The sequence below is a fragment of the Lacerta agilis genome, chromosome 7, assembly GCF_009819535.1.
Source record: "Lacerta agilis isolate rLacAgi1 chromosome 7, rLacAgi1.pri, whole genome shotgun sequence".
Classification (NCBI taxonomy): domain Eukaryota; kingdom Metazoa; phylum Chordata; class Lepidosauria; order Squamata; family Lacertidae; genus Lacerta; species Lacerta agilis.
In genome coordinates this window covers 47,212,299-47,233,564 of record NC_046318.1, presented here as the reverse complement: position 1 = coordinate 47,233,564, position 21,266 = coordinate 47,212,299, and the positions used below count along the sequence as shown (strand labels likewise).

At 39.3% G+C, this 21,266-nt stretch overlaps 1 protein-coding gene across 1 annotated transcript in view; it reads left to right on the top strand.

The window, feature by feature from the left end:
• The window catches only part of PRKDC (protein kinase, DNA-activated, catalytic subunit), an 83,939-nt gene that overhangs the window by 22,176 nt on the left and 40,497 nt on the right, over positions 1-21,266 (top strand). Inside the window, exons 24-44 of the mRNA XM_033155173.1 lie at positions 2,288-2,451; positions 3,092-3,244; positions 4,258-4,365; positions 4,919-5,145; positions 5,376-5,470; positions 5,858-5,957; positions 6,148-6,278; positions 7,343-7,597; positions 8,448-8,674; positions 9,865-10,073; positions 10,178-10,310; positions 10,938-11,096; positions 13,205-13,408; positions 14,530-14,715; positions 17,178-17,282; positions 18,211-18,378; positions 18,766-18,893; positions 19,304-19,511; positions 19,663-19,841; positions 20,209-20,377; positions 21,058-21,123. Coding sequence (XP_033011064.1) covers positions 2,288-2,451; positions 3,092-3,244; positions 4,258-4,365; positions 4,919-5,145; positions 5,376-5,470; positions 5,858-5,957; positions 6,148-6,278; positions 7,343-7,597; positions 8,448-8,674; positions 9,865-10,073; positions 10,178-10,310; positions 10,938-11,096; positions 13,205-13,408; positions 14,530-14,715; positions 17,178-17,282; positions 18,211-18,378; positions 18,766-18,893; positions 19,304-19,511; positions 19,663-19,841; positions 20,209-20,377; positions 21,058-21,123 — 3,374 coding nt within the window. The remainder of the gene's footprint in view (positions 1-2,287; positions 2,452-3,091; positions 3,245-4,257; positions 4,366-4,918; positions 5,146-5,375; positions 5,471-5,857; positions 5,958-6,147; positions 6,279-7,342; positions 7,598-8,447; positions 8,675-9,864; positions 10,074-10,177; positions 10,311-10,937; positions 11,097-13,204; positions 13,409-14,529; positions 14,716-17,177; positions 17,283-18,210; positions 18,379-18,765; positions 18,894-19,303; positions 19,512-19,662; positions 19,842-20,208; positions 20,378-21,057; positions 21,124-21,266) is intronic.

Genomic DNA, 21,266 nt, shown 5'->3' with positions numbered 1-21,266 from the left:
CTTCTATGCTCCAGGGTGCCCATGAGAGAAACGTGGGTAGTAAAGGTTTATATCTGCTCTGTGCAGAGACTGAATAACAAGGTGATTCTTTCCTCCCTATGAGTACATATGTCAATAAATCCCCTTGGGTTGGATCTGCCCCCCCCCCCAAGCTTTGTGTTGCTCTGTTTCTGTCCTTTACTGTGTAGGTCCATGGGCTTTCCAAGAAGTGAGTCTGTTCAAAGGTTTATTTTATCTTATTTTTAAGTGCAGCAGCTTAAAATTTTCTTTTATTTTCTTTAATAAAAAGGTTGCTTTGCTTTAACAGCCCTCCCCCCAGCTCTTCATAATTCTACAGGCAGTGTTATGGACAGCTTCATTTTATAAAACCTATTAGACGCCTTTGAGGTCCATCAGAAGCTGCAAAGTTTTGAACGTACAAGCAAGAGTACACATCACTCAACTACCTCTTCATTATTTTTAAATGTCAGAGCAAGAGACAGACTCCTGTTTCCCCCTCCTCTCTGCCAGTATATTAAGAAGGAAATCAATGCACTTGACTTACCCCACAAAAACCCCTGAACCCATTTGTCTGCAATTTGGCAGACTTGATCCTTTCTGGAGGGGCTCCTCTGCCTATAAATTTGATTCACTTTGGCCAAAAGGGAAATAGCTGTTTTTACATTCTTACTATAGTGAATGGGGAGCACAGAGCAGCTCAGGACCTGAATTACAGAGAGGAGGGGTACAGAGCGACTCAGGAACAACTCAGATTAGAATTTTTAAAAATTCAAACATAGATACAGGGTGAATCTTTGGACTTATGTACACCTGGTGGTTGGACCCATAGCTGTCAACCCTCCCTGCTGTTTCCCAATGCTATAATAAGGGAATTTCCCGCAAAAAAGAGAAAGGTTGACAGCTATGGTTGGACCACAGCTTGACTAGCTTTGTGTTCATTATGGGAAAGATGCTGAACATGTTGCATGACTACCATCATGCTTTGGATGGTAGTTCTGTATGCATCTACATTGTAGATTCTACAGGGTGACTTTGGGAATTATTCCCATGGTGTTACATTGATGAAAGTGTGTGCCAGTAAATGCTGTCTCATACCCTTTTGTCAAAGATAAGCCCATGAGCAGAATGCTTGATTCTTGGTGGGATTAGTTCACAAGACTGTTTTTGGACAAGATGCATGGATGATGTGTTCCTGGAAATGATTTCATGTGTGTCCATCCATAGAAGTATTTTCAAAACCATTAATGCATGCCTAATGTCAGGTTGGAATTGGGTCTGCATGAGCCCTCAGGATTGTTAAATTGGTTCAAATTAAATGTGATTGGCTCTGGTTAGCCTTCTCTGGTTTTTTACCCAAGAGGCTGCAAAGTTAAACATATTAACTTGGAGATAAGCCTTGTAGAAATAACAGAAATTATGAATGAACATGATTAGCATCAGGTTGAAAGGTTCTTTTTGCAGCTTTACTAAACATCCTGCAATCTTCTCTCAGTGGACTTTTGATTAAACAAACTTAGGATTTGAGCCTGCTAAGGCATGACCTTATTTATTCATTCAGAAGCAGTACTTTCGGTATACTTGTGCACAGTTTGAAGTAATCTAAATTTTCTAAACTTGCCAGGACTTCTTAAGCACATAGCTTGTTGGACTTGCCGTTTTGCTTTGATCAAATCTTCTAATTGTCAATCTTCTAATTGTCTTCGGTTTTTCATTTGATGTAGCTCAACATTTCTGCTCAGAAATTTGTCCAAATTATTGCTTTTTTCCCCTCTTCCAGAATTTGTAGTGTGACCAAGATGTGTCTAAAACTTGGTTTTTTTTTGCAACAAAGATAATACTGAATTAACATGACCATTGCAAAATAAAAACGGTAAAAGTGTATTTCAGCATTTTCCCACAAACCTTCAACTTGAAGTATGGTTGTTGCTTTAGGATAAACAACTTAGAGCAATTTCAAAAATGTTACTAAGGTGATCTAAAAAAGGCAAATAAACTTTGCTTTTGGTTGAACTGGAAAACCATCCTTAACTTCACTGAATGTCTAGTATTCAGTCAACAACATGACAAATGTGTACCTAATATATTCTGCTTTGTAAGTAACAGAGAACCTTTGCTATTATCGAAACATGATTCAAGAATTTAAATAGATATCGAAATATTTAGGATGCAGCTCTGCTTCAGAATAGCATCTGATAAAAATTGACTGTTTTAAGCCTAGGTTGAAATTTCTTGTTATCTGCTTAACACAACTGAGTTTTTTTCCGGTGCTCTTTTCCAAATATACTAGCTGCTTCTACAGAGGAAAATATGAAGAAATTTGTATCTTGGGACACAGAGAAGCGCCTGAGCTTTGCAGTTCCATTTGCTGATATGAAGCCTGTTATCTACTTGGATTTATTCTTGCCCCGTGTCACTGAATTGGCTCTTTCTGCTAGTGACAGGCAGACAAAGGTATGAGGATTGCTGCTTATACTATCAAACTGATGTTTTTAATGAGCTAGGCAGAAAATGCTGAATTGTGCTTAATATAGCATAATACAGGGTTTCCCAAACCTTGGTCTGCAGCTGTTGTTGGACTACAACTCCCATCATCCCTAGCTAGCAGGACCAGTGGTCAGGGATGATGGGAATTGTAGTCCAAAAACTGATGATGACCCGAGTTTGTGAAACCTTGGCATAATATAATGACCCTGCTATTCTTAATTTCTCTCCCTCTCTCTCTTTTGTTATATGCATTGGAGGAAAGGTGGGATAGAAGTGTAAAAAATAAATATAATTTTTGAGTTAGCAATTTCAGCGAAGTGTAAGACAGTTCTTGTTAAAATAAGAAAGGGGTTTTAGCTTCTTAGTGTTTAGCGTTAGCTCAGAGTCTTTGGTCAGCCATCAATTTTTAACAACTACAGCTTAATTGAGAATCCAGCCCAATCTTGGATTAGTAAAGTACATTTTCCAAGCAATGGGGCATGACTGGAAATTCCACTGGCTTCTTTTTAACAAAGGGCTGGAAATTCTCCCTGGAAGTCTCCTTGCTCTGTGTTTATTTTTTGTGGAAGTATTTAACTGAGATGACTGATTAGATCTCCTTTTCCAGGTTGCAGCTTGTGAGCTCTTACACAGCATAGTTGTGTATATGCTGGGGAAAGCTGCTCAAATACCCGAAGGACAACAGGCTTCTCCACCAATGTTTCACCTGTATAAACATACATTTCCTGTATTGCTTCGACTTGCCTGTGATGTGGACCAGGCAAGTTAAAGAACTTTTGTTGCTTGAAATCGATTTTAGATGGTTAGCTCTTTATTTCTGTTTAAATATTTGGTAGAAGCTGTTGGGCTTATTTTGGATTTCAGTATATTTTTCAGCCACCCCCCCCATAAAACAATTTTTGTGTGTTTTATATCTCGTGAACCATTGAAACTGGAGAGAAGGTTAAAATGTATTTAAAACTTAGAGGATACTTGCAGTATAGAGCCAGTGTGCCATAACACTGGTCCTGCTACTGTAATGCTTGTAATGCTTCCTGAAGCTAAACAGGGGTTTGGTCTGATGTTGTGTCTGAACCTGGGCTTTTGGTTCCCCCAACCAAATCACAAACACCTTGACTATAGCTCATGGTTTGTCTGGATTGCTTTAGATAAAAACAAAAACAAAAACAAAAAAACATTTCAGTTATGTCAAGACTGTTGAGTCTTTTATTCAGGTTGCTAAACATGAACTTTTGGGAGAAGCCCCAGGGTGTGTTGAGAACTAGTTGATGAAAAGTCATCTACAGCAGTGGTTTTCAACCAGTGTGCTGTGGCAGCCTGGGGTGCCATGGGCAACACTGGCCTCTGTCCCTCTTTTTTCCTTCCCTTCCTCCTCTGATGCCCTCTTGTGTCTCTGCCTCCCAAAGGTTTGCACAGCTGTTTATTGCGGTAGCCCTTGCTACAGTCACCACAGGCAAATGGTGCCTCTGGGAGGCACCTCTCTTTGGGGCAGGGTGGTGGGGGGCTGCTCAAAGACCAGGGACGGAAGCAGCTACCCAAAGGACTCCCAAGGAGAGGAGGTTGAGGGAACACTCCACAAGGGAGGGTGTTTGAAAAAGGTTGAATGGCTGCCAGCTCTGCAGGCAAGGGGTGACATAACTGGGCTCCTGAACCCCACGGGGTACTGCAGAAAGAATGTAGTTGGTCAAGGGAGCCGTGGACTCCTAAAGGTTGAAAACCTCTGATCTACAGTGTACCTGTCAAATAAAAACACAATGTTTCCCCCCCTTTTAGGTTACAAGGCAACTCTATGGGACACTAGTTATGGAGTTAATTCACTGGTTCACAAACAACAAAAAGTTTGAAAGTCAAGATACTGTGGCATTACTAGAAGCAATTTTGGTAGGTAATCAGTAAATGCAAGATGAATAATCAATATTTTTCATCAAAGATGTTTATAAACATTTCATGCTCTAATTCTCAGGCTTTTTTGGTGACAAGATTTTGTCTTGGCATACACCACTGATTCACTTTCAGTTCAGTATATGGATGTGCGCAATCAGCCCAAACTTGTTCTTTGATTTGTTTTTTACTGTCTTGAAGCATGCAGGATTCCAGCTAAGTTTTTTTTTAAAAAATCTGTATTACACTAATCACAAAATACTGCTTTAAAAAAACCAAGCAACCAACCAGAAACCTGTTTTCAGTCTGTTTGCAAGCAGATTGTGAAAGAAATCTTGGACAATTATTAGAACCATAAGACACTCTCAAAGTAGACCTAGAGATGTTTTCCTGTATAAATTTAGGATGAAAAGTATGAGAAATCTCTCTACTTTTTTCCTTATCAACTAATTCTTCATTACTCATCTAATGAAGAGTTCAGTACAGGGGTTGAGGAAATAAACTCTTATCACAGAATTCCTTTAGGGTGAACCAAGCCCATTCTCTGTTTCAGGAAGGGATAGTAGACCCTGTGGACAGTGCTCTGAGAGACTTCTGTGGTCAGTGTGTCCGAGAATTTTTGAAATGGTCCATTAAGCAGAGTACACCGCAGCAGCAGGAGAGAAGTCCAGTAAATACCAAGTCGCTCTTCAAGAGACTATACAGTCTGGCTCTCCATCCCAATGCTTTCAAGCGGCTGGGAAGTTCTCTTGCTTTTAACAACATCTACAGAGAATTTAGGTAAGCAACAGAGTTTGTATTTTTGCTATGCTGCATGAAAATAATAGAGGGAGTGTTAATACTTTGAGGAGAGAGAATGCAGTGTTTACTAAAGCTTCCACAGAGATCAAAACAGTATTTTTATACTCTGGCTGAAAAATGGTGTGATATTTCTGGCAACAGAAAAGGAAGCTTTCTTGTCTAATGCTGAAAATGTTAATTTGCTTATCTATTTTTTTCATGTTTCATAGGGAAGAAAGTGCTTTGGTGGACCAGTTTGTTTTTGAAGCATTGGTTGTGTACCTGGAAAGTCTGGCCTTAACACATGGAGATGAGAAATCTTTAGGTATACTGTTTAAAGCTTGTTTCAGAGTTTGTTTGATAGGCTTCATACTTGGTGCTTCAAAATCTTGAAGAAATGCAGACCTATATATTTGGAGTTTTTAGCTAAAATGTTTAAGTTTTGGAAACTGCTAAAATGTCTGCCTTGTAATAAAAATAAAGAAACATGCTTGGAGGGGCATATTTGAAATGATATCCCTTTAAAATGCTTCTCATGTTCCACATTTTATGTTAATTTACTTTTTTATTATTATGAATTTTTAAAAAAGTGTAAATTTGTGAAGTAAAGTGTATTTTTATCATTGTGTACAGGGCCAGAAACAGACATGGCCTTTTAGAAAATTTATTTTGGGCCAGTTACCATATCATATTTTCAAAAAATTTAAAACAGGTACAACCCAACAATCTTGTGATGCTGTTGATCACCTGAAGCGTATAATTAAGCATAAAGCATCAAACCTCAACAAAGAAAATCAACGGCGGATACCTAGGTTAGTAATCTCTTGGGAGTTCTGAGAGGCATGTTTGTTGTGGGAAACAACACAACACTTATAATGTAGATTTGAAATACTTTTTCTTTCAAATTTATAAGCAGAGCAGTGTTAAGTAACTGACTGCCATTCGGCTGATAACTTCATACTTCTTTTCTTCAGACTTCTTTTTTGTAACCACTTTATATAGGGGATTTCCACAGACATCCATATGCTTGGAGGATGTTGTCATGTGGCTTTTGATGCAGTGTGGACGACCCCAAACAGAATGCCGGCATAAAGTTATGGAGCTTTTCTTTGAATTCGTTCCCTTGCTGCCAGGTTTGTATGCTGCAGCATATGTGAGCAATATGCTGCTGGTGTAGATATGGTGGCTGTGAGACAATGAGTGACTTCTTGCCTTTGTGGTCTTTTGACTGTGCATGGTATCTTCACTTGTCCCTTTGTGAGAGCAACCAAACGAACCAGGAAGTTTTCCATTAACTATCGTTGCCTGTTTTGTCCAAACTTGGAATCTATGGCCAACTCCTTTGGAAAAGCTATGGTTTGAAGTTGGCTTTATATCCTGACTTATTTCAAAATTGTTAACCATAGTTTCCTAGTTTGCACAAAAAAACACAACAAAACTATGCTTGATGGAACCCTTCTTGGTTGGCTAGGTTGCGTGTTTGTATGAAGGAAGGAAGGAAGGGGCTGCATGTGCAGTCATAAATCATAGACCACAGAATTGTAGAGTTGGACTCCTACACTGCTTACAGCTTGCTTATTAAACTGAAATACAGTATAAACCTCTGAATATGGTCTGTGTTGTGAATCAAGAATTCTTCAGTTGAACTGTTGCCTTTGCCTTGAGCTCATCAAATGGTTTTAGGCAAGTCAGTGTTCTTTTTAGCTTGAGTCCCCCATATGAATCCACATGAAGTCTTCATTCACTGGTGAAAAGTTGGATCTGCAATAAGGGATGTGGGCACCTTGTTAACATTATGGGATTTAAATAGCTCAGGATTGTAGCCTAAGAATTTGCTAAGGTCTTTTTTTCTTTTTGCTAGATAAAAGTACTATAAAATTATCTTTCAATTTTCTGCAGGGTTGTGATACATAAATGATACAGAATATCAGGAATATCTAAAACATGGCTAAAATAAGATCTATAACACGATACCTTAAAATGTAGGAGTGAGTTGAAAGGTGAATAACATAACCAAATTAAAAATTGTAATGTATGAGAACAGCAGCTGGACAGGATAGTTTTAACGGGGAAATTTTCTTTCATGCTTTTGCAGCCAGAAAAGAGAGATCTAGCCACAGTTTCCATTAAGAATTTGTTCAAATCTGCCAAGACATAGGCTATAAACTTTTCAGAGGTCCTAATTCTGTTTCTTCAGATAACAAGTCCCCATCTTCTTGGTTGGGTGATGTCCTTCAGAAACAAGGAATCTCTTTCCTCATTAAAAAATTTGAAGGAGGTGGTTGTGAGGGTGAAAATATATCCGGAATACTGGCCCACCCAACTCTTTATGATTTGCAAGAGACCTTTAGCTTGCGCGCTGTTGTGCAATGGATGGATATGCTTCTGGCTTCTTTGGACTGTTACAATACTTTTATCGAGCAGGGAATGATCAAGCCAAATGAGATGCTGGGTAAGTAAACTAGAGAAGCAGCTTGTTTGATCATTTGTCTTTCATAATCCATTAGAGCAAAGTGCATAATAGTGGGATGCCCACTGTTCTACACATTGTGCCGGCATGCCTTCATGCTCAGGTGTTCTCTTGCTTTATCCCTGCGCCTCGGTTCTCCTTTACAATGTTTGTCTTACTCTCCCACAGAAAGTTCAAAGTACTCTTCTATAGCACTGGAGTTGTCTTACCTCTGCAAGTTCTTATAGTCATCTTTGCTGTTAACCACTGTAGGCCATATTACGTGAAATAATATTCAGCTGATTTTTTTATTACTCTTTTGCTATTTTAGTATTATCAAAATATGTATCTAAAATATCATGTTAGTGGTGCGATAGAAGGGAAGGGAAATTGAGTGAAGCGTAGGCAGTGGTGGAGGAAGCCTCTTCACCGCCCGGGGCAGCGGAGCGGAGGCACCCCCCTGGGGCCGGGGTGTCACGATGCACGTCAGATGCACTGCACATGCCAGGAATTTCCAGGCATGCGTAGTGCATCCGGGCCGGCACTGCTGCTCCCGTGGCAAGCTGGTGAGCGAGCAGCGGCTCGTGGGGCTGCTCTGTCCATCCGTAAAGAAGCACGGACAGGGTGCCGGGTGGCGGGGGAGTGGTGGGAGGGGCCAGGGAGTGTCACCCCCTCCCCTGGAACCCGGGGCGGACCACCCCCTACTGAGCATAGTTCTAGAACGTTGGGGGCAAAAAGTATTTTGGTTTTGCTATTTATTCCCTTCACATAATTCTTATGTCTAACAAAATAAGGTTGTATTTTATATTCTGAGGAAACTATTTCTATGCTAGTGCATTTTTTCCCCTCCAAGCTACAAATAAAGGGTCTTCATTCCTGACATCGTTGGGCTTCTTCCTGGAAAAAATGGCCTTGCATGATGTGTCTGGCGCAGAACAGTGTTTTAGCACTGGGTCCAAAGGCAACATGTTCAGTCCACAAGAAAGAGAAGAGTACAATTACAGCAAATGTACAATTGTAGTTCGAATTATGATTTTTGTAAGCATGGTTTTGGAGACGCACCAGGAGGAATTCTGGAAGGTAAGCCTGTGTTTGTTGCCCAAGGTCTAAACAAAAGTGCTATTAGTTACCTGTGCTCAGGAATATGTGTTTTTTGAACAGTCCCTGCTCCCCATGCCTCATCTACTATATAGTTTGGAATGTGGTTTGTCTTTCTGTTTGTCTTTTCATTTGTTCTTTATATGTTGAGATATGTCTTGAGATCTCAAACTTGGCATGAAGGTTTCCCAAGTGGGGGCAGTGCTCTCCATTGGTGTTTAGATGTTGGCCATTGTTTTGAATCAAGATTGTGTGCTAAAACATGGCATTGTTGCAACTTCACTCTTTTTTGCCTAGGTTTGACAACCTCTTGAAATACCATCACCAAACTCAGCATGATGGTTTCTGAGGGTGGGGGTAGTCTTTTTCAGTGTTTGGATGCCAGGAGCTATTTTGATTCAAAATGGTGGACTGAAACTTGATTTTGGCTTGTTGTTGTTACTGCCATCCGCCTGTCCTGAGAGACAATGGAGTGTGCCTCTGAGGGTGAAGCTAAACCACTGCGTTAGGAGCACTGAAGTGACTTCCCCAGGGCTTAAGCACTGCCAACTTGGCACAAGTGTTCCAGAAGTGGGGGAAGCAGTCTTTTTTGATGTTTGGATTCTGGGCACCATTTTGAATCAAGATGGCAGACCACAATGTGACTTTGCTATGACTTACCTGATTTTTGGTGTGACGGGTAAAAACTCACAAATTAAACTGTCTGTTTAAAAATCACGATATTTTGGGGTTTCGAAAAATTCCCTGGCAGCACCGGATGCTGTGGCAAATTATTTGCTAAATGGAAGGGAAGCTCAAAAGCTGTTTGTTACACCGAGGAGTTCAAAATAATAAGAAAATCCAGTAATTACTTGTATAAGCCATTTGCTGCAACCTAAAAAAACCTCTTTGGATCCCAGATTGCCTTTGCACATTGTAAAACGTATCCTCTGACCCTGCTGATAAATGAGCTGCGGATCCTGTTACATGGGGTTAATTACCAGGCAAGGTAAGTGGATTACATTAAGACAGCAAAACCAACAAGTAAGGTGTGAGGATCAAAGGGACTATTTTGCTTCCGTTGAGAGGTGCAGGCAGATAAAATCTTGAATGATGAAACCTTGAATGTAAGTGAAAATGGTTGGATTATGAAATTAAAACTTCTTGTCTCATTTTTATTTTGTAATTCCTAGCTGCTTGAGAGACAGTTGCTTAACGAGAATCTGATAGAGCTCGTTGTGAGGACCGTCTGTGACCCCAGAAGCATAGGGTTTAATATAGCTGATGTACAAGTTATGGAAAAGCTTCCGGATGTTTGTGTCAGGCTTATAAAAGCTTTGATGAGATCTCCTTATCGAGAACCTTTAGAGATCAGCATAAAGAAAGTAATAACATCAAAAAGGTAGGATGTCTCTGAACATAAGGACCTAATAAATGCATAAAACAATACAAATGACTTAATGCTCGAGCCACATGCTCAGTATCAATTCTCTTTTGTTTTTTCAGCATTGAGGAGCTTTGCAGTGTTGAGCTATACAATCCAGACGCACGGTTGGATCACGTTAGGATTGGTTCCATCCTGTCTGCATGCAAACAGCTTCATAACGCTGGCCTTCTTCATTGTGCCTTGCAGCATGAGGTAAAAACACAGCTTGTCATTTGTATTGGCATCAGCACTTTGTAGAGCAAAATTTTTTATTTATTGGAAGTAGTATAATGTAGGTTCACTAGAGTAGTTTTGCAGTAACTACACTGCCAACCTATTATAGCATAACAAAAATTCAGTGTAAGGTGTTGTACATTATGCAGTTACCAGTAACCATGCTTCTTGACTGGAGGATAAATGGAGTGCATTTCCTTTGCAAAAGTGGAGCATATGCTTCCTCTCTTCTGCCTCCTTAAGAAGATTGCTGTCACGTGTTTGAATTTGTGCACTGTTGGGTGAATCTGATTTTGTTCACATTGAGGTTCTCATAATGACAGCTGCTCGTGAGATATTGTTGTTCTGGTGGCATTTAAACCATGGAGTTCTGATTCTTGGTTCTTTGGGGGGCAGGGCATGCTTGCAGGAAGAAGGCATGATGTTTCCTTCATTCCTGATGATTGCTTAACTCCAGAAGAATGTCTTAAAAAGAGTTTGTAAGTGGCAAGAGAAGAAAAGGCACATCGTAACTTCAGCTTAAAAACTTTAATTGCCCATCCCCCCAAAAATGATTCTGAACATTTTTTTCCTACTGCGTATTTTGTTCTTTTCCTCCTCCCTAAGGTTTCAGCTCTGCATTGTGAGACTGGCTCTAAACTCATGCTAGTTGTATACAAAGGTATTGCACCAGGAGACGAAAGGCAGTCCCTACCCTTGTTGGACGTCAACAGTAAGCGATTAGCTGAGAGTCTGCTGCATCTGGCTTTTGCTTTCGGTGTACAGGTAGGAGCCAGGCCTTGTTGATGCCATGCATGTATTTTCTGGTGTTCATGTCCCTGATATTTCAGATTATCCAATTTTCTTATGGCTCTTACCTGTGACTTTAGTTAGCCAACCAAGTTGTTATCAGTATCACAGAGGAGAAAAATTTAAATGGCTTCTTCTGTCATGAATAAGTTTAACCATGCCTGTGGCCTTTGCCCACTCTTTGGGAGTATGTTTGTACAGATGGAGATAAAAGGGTTAATAAGCTGACCAATAGCAAGACCCAGGGGCGGAGCCTAACTTTTTAAGGCTCAGCATAGGGGTTTTGGCAGTTAGTTGAGTTGAGTTTTCAGTTAAGAGTAGCAGTTGGAGTTGGTGTTGGTGGTTGTGAGGGTTGGTGTGTGGAACTTGGTGGTGGGGAGGTAGAGGAGTTAGAGTGAGCTAAAGGCAGAAACGAGATTGAGAGGATAAAGTGTTCCAGTTACAGGTGGGTAGCCGTGTTGGTCTGCCATAGTCAAAACAAAATAAAAAATTCTTTCCAGTAGCACCTTAGAGACCAACTAAGTTTGTTCTTGGTATGAGCTTTCGTGTGCAGATACTGAAGAAGTGTGCATGCACATGAAAGCTCATACCAAGAACAAACTTAGTTGGTCTCTAAGGTGCTACTGGAAAGAATTTAGGATAAAGTGTAACAGTGTAGTTAATATTGAAAGCTTTTTGGTGTGTGAAAATAAATTCTTGGTATTCTTTGTTTAACTTAAATCATGACTGAGACTCAGTGTTTACCAGGGAGAACCTGGTTGGTGGCAGTGGTATAGTGGTGGCACAGGGTCACTAGTCCGTGGAACGACCGGGGCCCTTGTGTGATCGCCACAATGCCCTTCATTCATATCTTTCTACATAGGTGTTTTTGTAGATATAGATTTCACTTAAACTCTGTGATGAGCACTCTCTGTCTCTCTAAGTGGAGGAGAACATTCTTGGACCAGGGAACCAGGATCCTGTGCACACAAAATCTCTCCTCTCTCACCTTTTCCACTGAGAGAACATGGATGTCGGAACAGCTCTGCACCTGAACGGCAATCCTCAGGAGACCTTTCTTTCTTTCTTTCTTTCTTTCTTTCTCTCTCTCTCTCTCTCTCTCTCTCTCTCTCTCTCTCTCTCCCTCCCTCCCTCCACCATATTGTTCATTTAGGAAAGAGAAACAAATCAAAATACCAACAGTAGCACAAGAGAAAGGAGGACCTAGACCATGGTCCTCCAGAGTGATTGGCTGGTAGCTAGAGCCCAGAATCACCTTATATTAGCAAATACTGATGCTACTCTGGCACAGCTCTTGAGCAGAATATTCTGAGCAGGTCGATTCTTCTAGGTCCTGCTGTTTCATGTGTGTCATATGCTGAACATACAGCTCTTGACCCTAGCCTTTGACACCTCAGATGCAGTCAGAAGAATAGGCTGGGTCCAAAAATGTATTTTTTAAATATTGCATTTTAAATTGATGTCACCCACCCTTGGGCCTTATGACGAAGGGTAGGTAATAGATTGAATGGTGGTTATTAATAAAAATAATCCCAATTTATTTTATTAATTGATCTATTTAATTAATTTATTAAATTAATTTATTGACAGTTAATCCCAATAATTAATCTCTCTGAGAGAGACAAAAAGCGGGATGCTAATGCTCAGCATCAATATTCATTTTTCTCAGTGGATGGAGGATATCCTGATTCACCCAAGGTTATTTTTTTAAGGTTATTAATTCCTAGACCCACAGTTACCTCAGGACCTGAGAAAGCACTGTCTCACTTCTTGGATTAGTTGAAGAGAGCTCATCGTATTAATTCCTCTTTTTCTCTTCTCTGGTTTGGTGTCCAGGATGCTCATTGTTTACTAGATTTTTGCTCTAATGTTGGTGGGTTTTTTTTGAATAGCTTCTCAAACTGGGTGGGGCTCCTCCGTCCAAACAGGATTCTTATTTTGCATAGCCCTTCCTCCATTTGTGTGGAACTGAGGACGCTCCAAAATTGTAAAGATGGGGAAAGGTATACATTTTTGGACTGGAAAGTTTGCTCATGATGTTAAGATACACAAATTTAACATTTTTTATATTCATTTCCCTATAGTGCATAGAGCTGGTGAGTCTCCTGCTAAACACATTAATGTTATCTGTGCCATTATCTGGAACATCTCAAAGAAACCTTATCAGCTTTTCTCATGGAGAGTATTTCTACAGCTTGTTTGGGGAAACCATTAATGAAGAGTTGCTGGAAAATATGGATATAGCAGTACTTCAGCTTATGAAATCAGCTCAAGACAGCCCCAAAATGGTAATGTACTTCTACTTTCAGCTGGCAGACTTGTTCTCTCTCACATTTTACTCCTGAGCAACTGAAATAAAAGAGAGAGAGCAGTAACCCCACCTTCTTGTTGCAGCAACGAGTATTCTGTTTCCTGTTTTAATGCAGTAAACATAATCCCTGTGAATGTTTGTATACGGCAGCCCGAGCACTTCCAAAGTCTGTGCCTAATGACAAAATGGGAAAGATGTAATTTTTCTCTCTCCTACCGTACTACAAACAGTGATTGTAAGGATTTTCCTCTGGTACTGACATCTTGAAACCATTTAACTTATACTTTATTTCAGGTTTTGGGCAGAGTCTGAAATAATGAATTACACTTTGTTATATTGCAAATTTAATGCAGCTTAAATGTCTGAGAAAAATTTAATGCATCGTAGGATGTCAGGGAAAGAGGGACTACTCGGGAGGAGCAGGGAGAGAGAGGAGAGCAAGCCAGAGCTGGGAGAAAAGATAGCGACTCATCCAGGGAAGGGGGGTCGCTGGGTTATAGAGAACAGCAACCCATAATCTCCACAGATTCATCCTCCTCCTCCAGCCCCCGTCAGGAAATGTCTCTGGAAGAGAGGGAGATGCCAGGCTTGGGGATGACAGTGGAGAGACCCAGCACAGTCAGTCACAGACAGGAAGATGAGACGAGAGGGGGGGGGGAGGAAACGCAGACGTCATCTCAGGGTGCCTAGCTGTTGGTGGTGTTGGCGGGCACACGAAAGCCCGCCACTCCGAGAAACTGAAACTGACTGAGCAGACTTGACTGCAGAGACTCTGTAAATTCATCATGGACAATAAATAATTATAGCTTACCTAAAGGCTTGTCATTACTCATGAGCAACATCCAAGGGAAGGAGGATATCCCTGACATAAGCATTGTAATCTATGTGGAATCTAAGGATTTTTGACATTGCATTTTCATTTTCTCAGATGCTTAATTTCAGCCATTCTTTGTGGAAGGCCATCTTTGGCAGACATGGCCATAGAATAACTTAGGACTACTGTAATGATTCATTTAGCTGCTAATCTTGAAAACATTATGCTTTAGTCTGGGTGTTGAATTACAACAATATTTCATGGTACCCGTACTCTGCTTTCAGGTTGGTACTGTTTTGAATGGTATGTTGGACCAGAGCTTTAGAGACCGTGCTTTTCGCAAGCATCAAGGAGTGAAACTGGTGGTGGCCATCTTGAAAAACTGGAGACAGCTTGACCACTGGTGGACCAAAGATTCTGCTCCTGAAAGCAAAATGGCTGTCCTCACCCTGCTAGCTAAAGTTATGCAGGTAAAGCCAGAACTGTGATAGCTGAGTTCAGGGCATGTGAGGGGAGCCCAAGGCCCACTCTAGTTAGTTTTACAGAGTCAGTGATGTCACAACAGATCCCAGGCATGAAACATTTAAGAAAAATCAAGATGAAATTCTTCTTCTAATTTTGATATGTTTATTGTTGAGGTTTAACGTTTTTTATTGGAACTGTATTTTTGAAAGTGTGCAAAATATGAGCATGGGAATATTTGGGGGCTTTTGTTCAGAGAGCTGTCTCCAGTACAGAAGTGATCCCAAGGTCTGGTTATGTGGTGCAGCTAGCACCCAGATCCAGTCCTTAGGTGCTGTATATATCTGCAGCCTCTTTCTCTGCTTTGCAGTGCAGCAGTGAAAAGCCTATGCATATCCTAATTCAGTGGCCTAGGGCATTTGAAACATGCAACTCAACCCTGGCTGCCACGTAGGGAAACACTGGAGGCATCCTGGGTATTTGGAGGAAACTGAAGATGTGCAATAAGGCCAGCTGCACTGGGGTGTTCTGCACCCTGCAGTTGTTTTCAGGGTGCTGAATTAAGATGACCAGAGGATTCTGGTCTATCTGCACCTCTTTCAGCATTCCATGGGGCATGGCCTATTACACCCTAGTAATTATTACAGCACCCCTGTTTTTACTATGTATACAGCTTTGATGATTTTATGCTGTGAAGTGGTCTATACATTTTTTTAACAACAACAACAGCTGTATTCCTTACCTGGATGTTGCACAGCTAATCAGGTGCATTTCCTGGACTCTGTACAATAATGGTTGGATTAGGTCCTGTGCTAACTTGAAAACATGTTTAGTAACATTGGGGAAAAAAACCCAGGGTGGGTGTCACCACAAGAGGCTTATGCAATTAAAAAACCTAATATGGAAGCCAATTGGTTATCATACAGAGAACTTTTGACGATGGAAAACAATAATGTATGGATAAAACCATATGAAGAACTAAAAAACAAGCTAACGGGCTGGTTAGAGTACCACCAATTGAATAGTATTTTCGCAACAGATATGAAAATACAGGGATTTAACCAAGAGAAATCTTGGCTAGAGAAAGAGGTCGTTCAAAATAACACCAAGACGTTGTCTAAAACTTATGATTTTCTGCTGGAGTGGAATTTAAAGGATGAGGAGATTAAGAGCGTAATGATAAGGTGGGCAATTGACGTTGGTCATAATATCGAATTTAGTAAATGGTCGAAGCTTTGGAACAATGGAATCAAATTCACAGCATGCACATCACTCAAAGAAAATTTGTACAAAATGATATACCGCTGGCACCTCACACCAATTAAATTGTCAAAATTGTATAAATTAGGAAGTAAAAGATGCTGGAAATGTGAGGAGAAAGACGGGGAATATTTTCATTTGTGGTGGTCATGTGATTTAGTAAAACAGTATTGGCAAAATATTTACAATGAACTTAAAAAAATACTCAAATATACGTTCAAGAAAATACCGGAGGCTTTCCTCCTAGGAATGGTAGGGGGTGAGATAAAGAAATGCGATCAAAAGTTTTTCTTATATGCGACCACAGGGGCGAGACTTCTATTAGCACAGGTCTGGAAACAGAAAACAATACCAGCCGTGCAGCAATGGCAACAGAAAATCACAGAATACATGGAAATTGCAAAAACTACAATGAGAGTCAGACAACAAGGGGAAGAAACGTTTAAAAATGAATGGGGAAAATTTATAGACTATTTGGATAAGATTTGTAAGATATAAAAGGATGATATAAAGCACTCGGCATAGAGATATTTAACGTAAAAGATTATTTAAGAAATAAGGAAAATTTTCAAAGATAAGTATCAGAATGAGAGAATAAAAGAAACCCGACAAGGGGAAACTTTATTAGGGGCAAAAGGAATTGACGTGCAAAATATAGAAAAATGATTTAGAGAAGACATAAGAGGGAAGAAGGGAAGGGATGGAAATTCTAAGTGTAAAAGATAAGAGCGACATAGATCTTTTGTAATATAAGCTTTATATATTAGTTGTACTTATAAGTTATATGTTGCAGTTTGTTTTTTCTTCTGTCAAAGTTAAAGGAAAAGTCAATAAAAATTATTTATAAAAAAAGAAAAAAAAGAAAACATGTTTAGTAACATTAGTCTTTCTGAATGATTAATGTTTCTGAAAAACAGTTTTTCTCTGAGGGTGTGTGTTTTGATGTAGTTTCTTCTGTTTGCCCCTGTTCTTAATTTGCATCATTATCATTTTCTTTGTTTCTTTGTTGCTGGATGCTACACACCCAAAGAATCTTATTCCATAAAAGGTTTAGGATATAATAAATAAACAAATATTCAATCCGAACTTCCTTGCATACACATGTGGTGTCAGTTGAAACATATTTTAACAACTTTTTTGTCTGATGTAGTTGTATACATGAATTAATTCTAAGTGAGAATTTGGTGTTAAATTTCTTTCCTTTCTCCAGATTGACTCTTCTGTGTCATTCAATACACACCATGAGGCATTTTCTATAGTGTTTAATACATATACAAGCCTACTTACTGACCAGATGTTAGGTCTAAATCTCAAGGTAAGTTAATTTTTTGTACTATTTGCAGTGTCGGATAATAATAATAATAATAATAATAATACTAACACTACTACTGCTAATAATAATAATAATTTTATTATTTGTACCCCGCCCATCTGGCTGGGTCTCCCCAGCCACTCAGAGCGGCTTCAAATATTAAAATACATTTAAAATATCACAGATTAAAAACTTCCTTAAACAGGGAAGTTAGCAGAGAACTTTGTCACACAATCATTTATTTATTTATTCTTAAAGAAACTTGCAAAGTACCCTCAGAGAGGTCTGCAAAAGCCTCAGCGAGTGTCTCTCCTCACCACATGAAGAGTTTTGTTTTCAAGCCGTTGTTTCCACACACTCTGTAGCCAGGATGGGCAGTAGGCACAGAGCAATGCAACAAACTTTGGAGTAAGCCCAGGATACCATGTTTCGATCTAACAACAACACGACAGTTAATGTAAACCAGTTTTCACAGTTGAATTTGAAACCATTTGTTTTGGATTGTGGTTTGTTGGCCCCAAACAAGCCATAGTTATTGAGCCTTAATAGGTTTGCATATACAATCAACCCAGAGCTAAGCTAAGCAGACATGGTTTACCATTGCATCTTAAATAGACTAGTGGGATGCCTTGCTTCATCCTGCAGACGGCCCATTTCCATACCACACCCATTCCCCCTATCATCCCTACACAGCTTTAACTGTGTTTACTGCTTGCAATTACCCAATATTCAAAATTAGAGCATTACAGTAATTTCATCTCCCTTGTTAACAGTAAAATATGGTTAGTGTTGGCTGTGATAGAATTCAGCATGCCCAACTTGTACTTGGCAGATATCCTCTCCTTCCTCAAAATTTTATTGGAAGAATAAAGATATTTAGATGTGCCTGAACATATAATACAATTGATTCTAAGTTGCATGTGTATTTCAGAGTCAAGCTGTTATTATTCTTCCATTCTTTACTAATCTCGTTGGAGAAAGGCTTGATGACCTTAAGAATGCACTTGACCAGCTTGTAGTCTTCAATTTCCCTTTGAGATCGGATGAGTTTCCTAAAGGAACCCTGAGATACAATAACTATGTGGATTGCACGAAAAAAGTAAGTGAAAAGACCTGCCATTTACTCATAGGCATTTTAGAATGGCTCTTACCTGTTCTGAGCCCTAAGTAATACACTTTAAAAAAATGAAAAACGAACAAAATTTAGCTCGTATCAAACGAAGTTGTTCCATTTTCACAAGGAATTCTGCTTGTGCGATGGGAAGTCCTTGCGCTAATGGGAAGGTTTGGTTGGATCCAATCCTGTGAACAAGTTGCAAGCAGAAATGCTGCATCTGTGTAGGCTAAAGTAAAAATGATTTCTATTATATGTTTTTCTTTAGAATATATATTACATTTTGTTTTCACTTTCATATGTATCTTTAGTTCTAATAGATTTTGCATATACTCTATTTATCTCTTCTCCCCCCACCCACCCAAACTCCAGTTCCTAGATGCACTTGAATTATCCCAGAGTCCCATGTTGTTGCAGCTGATGACAGAAATTCTTTGCAGGGACCAGAGACATATAATGGAAGAATTATTTGAACTCAGCTTCAAAAGAATTGCCAGAAGGTAGTGATTTAAAGTAGTAGTGTATCTCCCAGTTTTTACAAATCACACAGTTTAAAAGACAAGAGTTGGTAACTGGTCGAACTCAAGCATTGACGCAAAGGATTATTGAGAATGCAGGGAAACTTGTTTAATTTCAGATTCCTTTAGTTGCAGCCATTTAAGCTTTTCTTGGTTGTCTATATTTCCTGTAGGCTGCTATGTGTGATTGGTGCACAAAAATATTTTACTTACATGGCAAATATGCCCAAAGTTTTTATTTGAAAATATCCCCGCAGAGCCTGTTTTTTTTTTAAATCTATTGTCATAGTTAAATCATTTCTTAAGATGCTTCTAGAAGAGATTTGGGATTGGATTTGAGTTTTAACTAGGAATGTGATTGAACATCATGCTAAATTTTTCGCTTTGTTTAGGGGTAGCTGGGACAAACAAGTAACGTTGCTGGACACCATTCACAAAATGTTCCAGAGTGAAGCCCTTCTCTCAAATGCAACTCGTCAAGCCTATGTGGATCGCTCTCTTCTCATCCTGCTGCTTCACTGCAGCTTGGATGCCCTGAAAGTTTTTTTAAGTAAGATTATTGTGGAGGCTATGGAGATGCTGAAATCTAGATTTACCAAGGTAAAGTTTAATCTGTGCCTTCTGAAACTGACATTTCAAATAACTGAATAATGGTATACTTAGCAAGAATGCTTAAGCAGCTTCAAATATAAGTGTACCATTATGCAGTCATCACCCAGTATCTTTTTCTACTTTCATATATTTTTTCCAGTCAAATGAAACTGCTTTTGAAACACAACTCATCAAGAAAATGAGCTATTACAAAATTCTGAAAGTGATGTATTCACGTCTTTCTAAAGAAGAAGTATATTCTAAAGACTCTAGAGTTAACCAAGCTTTCAAGGGCTCCACATGTGCAGAAGGAAATGAACTTACAAAGGTGCTAATGAAGTAAGAATTTCTCACTTCTCCTTTAAACCAGTGTGCCACCATTTAACTTGATTTCACATGATGCCCCAACTCATGTTAGGCTGTAGGTCAGTCCCATCAGCTAAAGTTTTATCCATTTCACAAGTTTGAACATTTTGAAACTCCTGCCTGTTGACATCAGGCAGGCACTTCCACTGTACTCTTTTTGGCAGCTGGTAAAAAATATCCATGTTTAGCGAAGTCTATGCGGACATATAGAAGCTGCCATGTTTTTGTGGTTTTAGCATATTGATTTTTATTTTTAAAACATGTTTTAAACATTCGTTTTAACTGTTCTACAGACTGTATGATTTCCTGTAAAAGGGCTCTTTATCTGTTTTGATTCAAGGTCCTGCCATGATGCCTTTACAGAAAACATGTCTGGTGAAACTCAGCTATTGGAAAAGAGGAGACAGTATCATTGTGCTGCATATAATTGTGCCATTGCTGTTATTAGCTGTGTGTTCAGCGAAAGTAAATTTTACCAAGGCTTCCTTTTCACAGAAAAACCAGAAAAGGTATGTATATAATGAAATTTCACCCGGCTAGAGGTTAATAGTGGCTGGCTCTGAGATCCAATTTGGTTATCTGCTGGCCCACCAATCAAGTAAGAGCCTGTTATACTACTGTAGTCTTAAGTCAGTTCATTCAACATGGTACTTGTTCAGGGAAACTGGATAAATTAATAGCCCTTCCTGTTTTTTATTGGAAGAAAAAAGAGATTGGTGGGTGATTGCTATGCAACATAATGGATCTACTGAATAACTTGAGACAGTATATTTATAGAGGAGATTGGTGTCATCCCTGCAATACCTTCATCCAAATAATTTATAAAGATGTTGAACAACAACGGGCCCAGGACAGAACTCTTTATCATAGGTGCAGGAGATTCTCCTATCTAAGCTATGCTGCTGCTTGCAGTAGGGTAACTAGAAGGGACAAGTTGACTTTCTTCTGCCAGGGCTTGGATTACATTGTGTGGGCTTATTTCTCTTGGGAATGTCTGCTTTCAGTGGTGAGATTTGTGGAATTTAGATTTTAATAAAAGCAATTAATATATTGGATTTTTATTGAACTTTTCATGATGGCAATTACTTATAAATGTATTCTTGGAACATACCGCTAACTGGATAATTAACATTTTGTAAATTGCAGCATAATTGTTAATTTAAAATTTGCTTCTCTTCTTTTTCTGCAGAATCTCTTTATTCTTGAAAACTTGTTGGATTTACAGCACCATTATTCATTTCCTATAGAGATTGAGGTAGGAAAAGGTTCCTTTTTTAATTTTCACTGCTAATGTATTATTTCCCACAACAATAAACCAAATACAATGGAAGCAACATCAATAATAATACTGTGAAATAACATACTCTTTCAGTTTTGAGAAGGTAAAATGAAGTTACC